The sequence below is a fragment of the Sinocyclocheilus grahami genome, unplaced genomic scaffold, assembly GCF_001515645.1.
Source record: "Sinocyclocheilus grahami isolate Dianchi unplaced genomic scaffold, SAMN03320097.WGS_v1.1 scaffold697.1, whole genome shotgun sequence".
In the NCBI taxonomy this organism is placed as follows: domain Eukaryota; kingdom Metazoa; phylum Chordata; class Actinopteri; order Cypriniformes; family Cyprinidae; genus Sinocyclocheilus; species Sinocyclocheilus grahami.
Window position 1 is genome coordinate 328,547 of NW_015505876.1, and position 7,302 is coordinate 335,848.

The following is a 7,302-nucleotide window of genomic DNA, read 5'->3' on the forward strand; positions in this document are numbered from 1 at the left end:
CACACTCACTCACACACACACAGACACACTCACACACACACACACACACACACACACACACTTAACTACTTAACTATGCCAAGAATTTTTTGGGAGCCGTGTTTATTTTTTTTTCATGGCTCTTATATAAGAGGTCCGTTTTGCCTGGATCTATTTTTTTCATATTTCCTGTTGTTTTAACCTTCCAGTCGATTCTCGTGAGAAGCCTTTGAACATTCAGCTGGATTAAAGATGGCAGTCTTTTCTCGGAAGGGAAACTGAAGAGTTAGTTTTTTGTTTTCTGCGTTTCACACACCTGTCTGCAAACGCTTGTTAAACACTCTAAAAATCATCTGATGGGAGTCAGATTTGAAATATTCCTAGTTGATTTCTCAGACTTTCGACCATGTAAAGTTCCACTCTGGGTTATTATAGTTAACTAATTTAAGTTAATTTAATATTTCATCTCTGCTGTGTAATTCCTATGTATGTCTGCACTATGGCTGTACTTTCTAGAAGCTCCTGTCAGCAAGACAAATTCCTTGTGTGTGTAAACACATACTTGGCAATAAAGTAAAGTTTATAAAATTACAACTAAAACCATAACAAAATTAATAAAAAAAAAGTTTTATTACTCAAATAAAATACAATAAAACTTTAATAAAATAAAAGCACAATTTCTCATTTTCATTTAGTTGATGTATTAAAACAACTAAAATAAAACAGAATTCATATATATATATAAATTCTCTTTTATTTTAGTATACTGATATAAATAAAATAAATAAAAAAATATATATATATATATATCTAATAAAAAATATATATATATATACTAATAAAAAATACTTAACTAAAAAATGACACTAACTAAAATTAAAATATATATATTTTTAAACTCATTTAAAATATTAATAGAAACTATTCTGTTTTCCACTTTTTTGGGAGAGAATATGCATTTGTGTGTTTTTTCGTAGCTATTATGTAAGAGGTAAATGTTTTTCTGCTTGTATTTTTTCCTTCGAGTCATTATTATGGCAGATTCTCGTGCGAATCCTAATGCTCTGAAACTGTAAGCGTATTAAAAGTTCTCAGAGAAGCTGAACTAACTGATCATGTTTCTTTTGGATGTCAGTGGACACTTGAAACGTCTGTAGCTGAACGATGTCTTATAATCACACGATCTGTTTCCCATCACACCTCAGACGTGACCTGAAGCTGCATGACTTTATTAGGTTTGCTTTGTTTGCTTGTTTGCATTAATAATCATTTGTTCTGTTTTCCTGCATCCCGCTTTCCCTCCACACACGCTCACCTGCTTTATGCTGCACTGTTGCACGTAGCCCTGGAGGGTAAGACCTGTGTGTGTGTGTGTGTGTGTGTGTGTGTGTGTGTGTGTGTGTGTGTGTATGTGTGTATGTATGTGTGTGTGTGTGTGTGTTATTCACTGTATGGCCACTAGTGGCCACTCTTCTCACACTCATCTGTTTAAAGTCAACAATGGATGTTTTTTTCTGTACATATGAATCATGGGAATCATTTCTGTTGAAAAATCTATTTTTAATTGTACACATAGTACATGACAATAGATTTTTCAATTATAATAATGACAGTCTTTTAAAAAAAAATGTATTCTGATTTTAATAATTTTATATTATTATTATTTATTATTATCTGTTTTATTTATAAATTACTTATTTACAAAATAAAATGTTAATTAGACAAATAAATTATTGTAAAAAAAATAAAATAAATAAAGATAAAAATTAAATATTCATTTAAAAAGTATGAAATATTGTATTTGTTGACCTGCATGTCAGGTGACCATTATGCAACATCAGAGAATCTATGATTATAGATTTATCAATTATAATAATGACTGTCTTTGTACAATTTAATTTTTATTCTGATTGTTTTTTTTCATAAATCACTTATAATTATATTATTTATAATTAATTCATTCATAAAATTGGTAATTAAAACAAATAATTTTAAAATAAAATCAATCAAAATAAAATATTAACTAAAAAATATGAAATGTTTTATTTGTTTACCTGCATATCATCATGTGATCATTAATCAACATCAGAGAACCATGAATGATTATAGATTTATCAATTAAAATATTGACCACCTTCATAAAATTCCAATTTTATCCTGATTGTTTCAATTATAAATAATTTATAATAGTATAATATGAACCGTAAATGATTTTAGATTTATCAATTATAATGTCTTTATAAAATCCTACATTTATTCTGATGATTTCCTTTATAAATCACATAATTATATTACTTTAAATCATAAAAAATGTTAATTGAAACAAATTAATAATTTAACAAATTAATAAAAAAATTTAAAATTACAAAAAATTATGAAATAATGTATTTGTTTACTTGCATGTCATCTGACCATCAATAAACATCAGAGAACTGTGAATGATTATAGATTTACAAAAATCTGTTTTATTCTGATTGTTTTATCAATTTGTAATTTTTATCTTTATCTTTTATCATTTTTCTTCAAACAAATATTCAACATTCTAATTAACCTGGCAAATTCTATATTTGTGATTTATAAGTCTGGAAAAATCATGAAAATGAGTAGGTAAAAAAATAAAATAATAATGAAATGGAAATATATGGAAATATATATTTCAGCAAGTGCTAAATCTTCTTTGAACTTTCGGTATAATCATTTAAACCTAATAATTCAAATCTGTTCTATTTCTAAATAAAATCCATGTCCAGTATTGATAAGCATGAGGATAATCTTTCATTGTAAAAGTGTGGGAAGCATTTTTCTCTGTGGAGCTGCTGATCCAGACCTGTGTTTCATTCTCAGATCCAGCCTCAGGAGATCAGTCCTCCTCCCACAGCAAACCTGGACCGCTCCAGTGATAAGGTGTACGAGAACGTGACGGGGCTGGTGAAGGCCGTGATCGAGATGTCCAGCCGCATCCAGCCCGCGCCGCCCGAGGAGTACGTCCCCATGGTGAAGGTCAGGAGCAGGGCATGCTGGGATAGTCTCATGACGGCGGTCTCTGTGTGACGTGTGTTTGATGGGTGTCTCTGGTGTCTCCTCTCAGGATGTTGGACTGGCGCTCAGGACTTTACTGGCGACGGTGGACGAGACCATCCCAGTGTTACCAGCCAGCACTCACAGAGAGGTCAGACCTGCTCAACTCTCCTCTTCAGCTACCAGGGACTAGTCTTTTTTTTCTTTTCTTTTTTTGGTGAATTCATCTTTTTCAAAAATAGTGTTTTTCCATTCTAATTTTCCACATTAAAATCTACAGTGGGTACGGAAAGTATTCAGACCCCCTTAAATTTTTCACTCTTTGTTATATTGCAGCCGTTTGCTAAAATCATTTGTTAATTTTTTTTCCTCATTAATGTACACACTGAAAAAATTTAAGTAAATGAAAATTACAACTAAACTTTTAGAATTAAAATTAATAACTGGAAATAAATAATTACTGAAACTGAACTAAACCTAAAAATGAAATATAAAATAAAACATAAATAGCAATATGGTAAAAATAAACTTTATTTAGCATAGCACACTACAGTTTGAAATGTTTAGCATTTCATCTGCACACTAATTCATATTAATAATAATAATTATAATAATAGTATTGTATAATGAATAGTTATTTAATGATATCACATTTATTCCAGCTCCAATATATTGCATTGTAATCTAGGGTTGCATGATTTTGGGGAAAATTTAGAATCAGAATTTTTTTTTTTCATTCTGATGTATTATATATATATATTAATGTCAACATTTAGTTTTTCTCCAGATCCATTAAATACTAACATTCAACTATTGAGTAGTGTATTAGTAAATGTCGGTCAACATTAATAAATGCTTGAGTATTTTTATTAGTTCATATTATCTAAGGTTATGAAATGTTAACAAATGAAACCTTATTGTAAAGTGTTACCCAAAAAATAAGCCTTCATTTTATATTAAAACAGAAGTTAATCATATTAGCATTATATTAGGTTTCAGGAAAAATGAGAAACTAAAAATGCTTTGAATGTGGATACTTTGGTTAACTAAGCCAACACGAACCAGCAGCCCATCAACGACGATAAATGACATGCAGGCATTTCCATCGCCCTCATGGATGCGTCAGGTGGAAATAAACACCTTGGCGAAGAGACCGGGCCAGAAGGGCTCGATGGTCACACCGGCGGCCTTGATCAGAGCGTTCAGCTTGTCGTCCTGCAAAACACAACCAGAGACAGTTAACATCAGTGCATGGATGCTTTGTTAACAATGTACAATTATACAGTCATTATTCATTAGATGCTAATACCACAGTACTGTCAAAAAAAATACACATGGTGGTACCATATGATGTTACTCCTGGAAGAATACCATGGTATGTAAAAACTGTAACCATACAATGGTCAACAGATGGGCATCATAACTACAGTAGTGTCAGTACTGTGACATTACCATGGTACAGGGATGTTACCAGGTGGTAATACTTTTTACTGCATGGTTACAATCACATTCTACCCTGAATAAGAGAGTAAAATACAGTGGTAAACATTGAAACGCTAGCGAGTCTCTGTACGAATGTAGCAGTAGTTTTCCACAACGACTTCAAAAGTTTGCGTTCACACATAAACATCAGATTTATATTCTAGTAACACACGAAGCAACAAACCCAACTTAAAAAGAAACGTAAATCGCTCAGAATCACATTAGTGTCGTATAAACCGACAAGTGTCCCGGATGTTCGTTCCGCGGCACAAACCCCTCACGCTCACCGTAACCGTGACTTCATCGTCGTGGAGGATGAGCGCGGAGTAAATACAGGCCAGCTCGGACACAGATGCCATTGTTCCTTCGGCAGGTTACTGTTTTAGACGTGGATGCCTAAATTTGATGGTGCTAGTCGCCGGATTCAAAGGCCTTAGCTTCGTGAGAAGAACCGAGCACCTCAAACACAGCGATGCCAGTGAGCGGAAAGGGCCGAAAAGGGGCGGAGCCATGACTTATATAGTCTTGTGCGTCACTTCAGTGGGCGGGACCAGAGTAGAGCCCTGAAGCTGTGATTGGCTCATATGATCTGTCAGTTATCTTTTATATATATATATATATATATATATATATATGTATCTGCGCGTTTATGAGAGTGCGTTTAGATCACAAACTGTATAAAAACAGGTTTAGATGCATAAAAAAGTGAAACACAAAATCAAGTTGTTTAAAAAAAATATTAAAACAATAAAATAAAATATTAAATATATGTTGTATTTCATATACAACAGAAAAGTTATAAATGAATGAATTCAAGAAAAATTAGTTTTTAATACTTCAAAAACCTGTCAGCTTCAGCGATTTCATTAGATGTTAATACTACGGTACAATAAAATTACTATATTTTGTATCACCATATTTAGATGGTACTTCAAAGTATACCATTAAAAAAAAAAACATGGTAATACCACATTACTTTTTTGTTTGTTTGTTTGTTTGATGCACATGTATCTTTCATTAATAAACTTGTTTTATATAAATACCACTGATTGTTTAGTAGGCGACAGTTGTTCATTTAATGCTGTCAAAAATCAACGATTGAAAAGCATAAAAGCTACATAAATAAAACGAAGGCAAGCAGAAGGCATAAACTGTTTAATGAAGCCTCTGCGATTAAGCAGAAACACTTTTAATGGAATGAAACACAAAAACAAACGTACACCATTCTCGCTGAACACACAACCAACAGTCACGTTACTAAAATGAATCCATATTCAAAGCAAATCTGATAATTCATCTGAAACTCTGGTCTTTTTGGCACCCTTGTGATATGGTCTTAATTTCAAAACACTATCTGAGACTGAATTAAAGGTCCCATCAAAATACATTGTCAAATTAAACCAAGCTTTTCATATTTGACTTCTCATCCTATAATTCAACGAGATACAGCAACCGTTTGCACTGCGGGACGCTGCACACGCGCGTGTCTCAGTCGAGCCGGTTACATTTCTCTGACTAGCAGAGCACAACTGAGCCCAGATAGACAAATGTGCTTTGGTCTTTTGTTATTGAATCCATGAACTGATCTTAAGATGATGCTGAGCTGTTCTGCTGTGACCATGTCAGTCTTTATGGGATTTTCCTTTGGGCTTTTCATCGTAAGACACGCCGTACTCGTTCACTCTGGCTTTGTCCACTGGATAGAGCCTGAAACCACATCAACAGCTCATAAAACACCCATACGAATTTAAACACCAGCTCTGGATCAGTGTTTGACTGTGGCTCCTCACCATCTCTGATAGAGGTACACGAGGAACACCACGTCGTCTCTGAAACACGCTAGCCGATGTGACGTGGGCATCGTGATGATGAATGCAAAAACGTCATCGATAAACGTATTAAAAGCCTGTCGAGACAAATGAGTGTCAAAATTAGAAGGACACCACTCCTCGATCATTGAAACACAAACTGGATTTTTTTTGTCAATATCAGTAGTCAATATTAAATCAGACAACTAATATGAGAAATTATTTTATTAAAATTATAGATTTGTTATATATATATATATATATATATATATATATATATATATATATATAATAAATATTAAAAATATATATATTTAAAATCATGCATAATGCACAATACAAAATTTGTAGAACTGTTACATTAAAAAAAAATACCAGGTATCTGATACCAGTTGCAAAGGGGGAAAAAATAACAAAGAATAAAAGTAAAAAAGAATAAAAAATATATAATATATAAAAATATAATTTATTAAGTCTGACAACTAATATGATATGTTAATAATTTGTTAGATTTTGTTATGTTTATTTTATGTTTACAAAATAATAATAAAAAGTGTGTTTCAAAATAATGCATGATGCACAATAGAAAATAGATTTGTTATATAGAAAAAAAAAATGTATTTGATACCTGTAGCATAAAAAAAAGTTTGTTTAAATAAGAAAATAATTTAAAATAAAATAAAAAATAAATTATAAATAAAAATATGTAATTTATTGGGTCTGACAACTAATGTGGTATATTATTTTATTAATTTGTTAGATTTTATGTTGTTTTATTTACAAAATAATAATAATAAAAAAATTTAAATAATGCATAATGCACAATAGAAAATAGATTTGTTATATAGAAAAAAACATGTATTTGATACCTGTAGCATAAAAACGTTTGTTTAAATAAAATTAAAAAATCACTAAAACAAAATAAAAAAATTAATTATATATAAAAATATATAATTTGAGTCTGACAACTAATGTGGTATATTATTTTATTAATTTGTTAGATTTATGTTGTTTT

General features: G+C 31.2%; 2 protein-coding genes across 13 annotated transcripts in view; one reads left to right on the forward strand and one right to left on the reverse strand.

Annotated features, from left to right (window-relative positions):
- The window catches only part of LOC107559761 (focal adhesion kinase 1-like), a 95,176-nt gene extending 91,929 nt beyond the window's left edge, over window positions 1-3,247 (forward strand). For 10 of the 12 annotated variants that reach the window (XM_016243708.1, XM_016243710.1, XM_016243711.1 and 7 more), the window contains 3 exons: window positions 1,323-1,331; window positions 2,824-2,979; window positions 3,068-3,247. In XM_016243708.1, coding sequence (XP_016099194.1) covers window positions 1,323-1,331; window positions 2,824-2,979; window positions 3,068-3,190 — 288 coding nt within the window. In that variant the 3' untranslated portion in view covers window positions 3,191-3,247. The remainder of the gene's footprint in view (window positions 1-1,322; window positions 1,332-2,823; window positions 2,980-3,067) is intronic. The other 2 variants (XM_016243702.1, XM_016243707.1) reach the window with 1 other exon arrangement.
- Window positions 3,248-5,625: 2,378 nt separating this feature from the next.
- The window catches only part of LOC107559750 (cleft lip and palate transmembrane protein 1-like protein), an 8,730-nt gene continuing 7,053 nt past the window's right edge, over window positions 5,626-7,302 (reverse strand). Inside the window, exons 17-18 of the mRNA XM_016243686.1 lie at window positions 6,270-6,385; window positions 5,626-6,186 (exon numbers count right to left, since the gene is read on the reverse strand). Coding sequence (XP_016099172.1) covers window positions 6,102-6,186; window positions 6,270-6,385 — 201 coding nt within the window. The 3' untranslated portion in view covers window positions 5,626-6,101. The remainder of the gene's footprint in view (window positions 6,187-6,269; window positions 6,386-7,302) is intronic.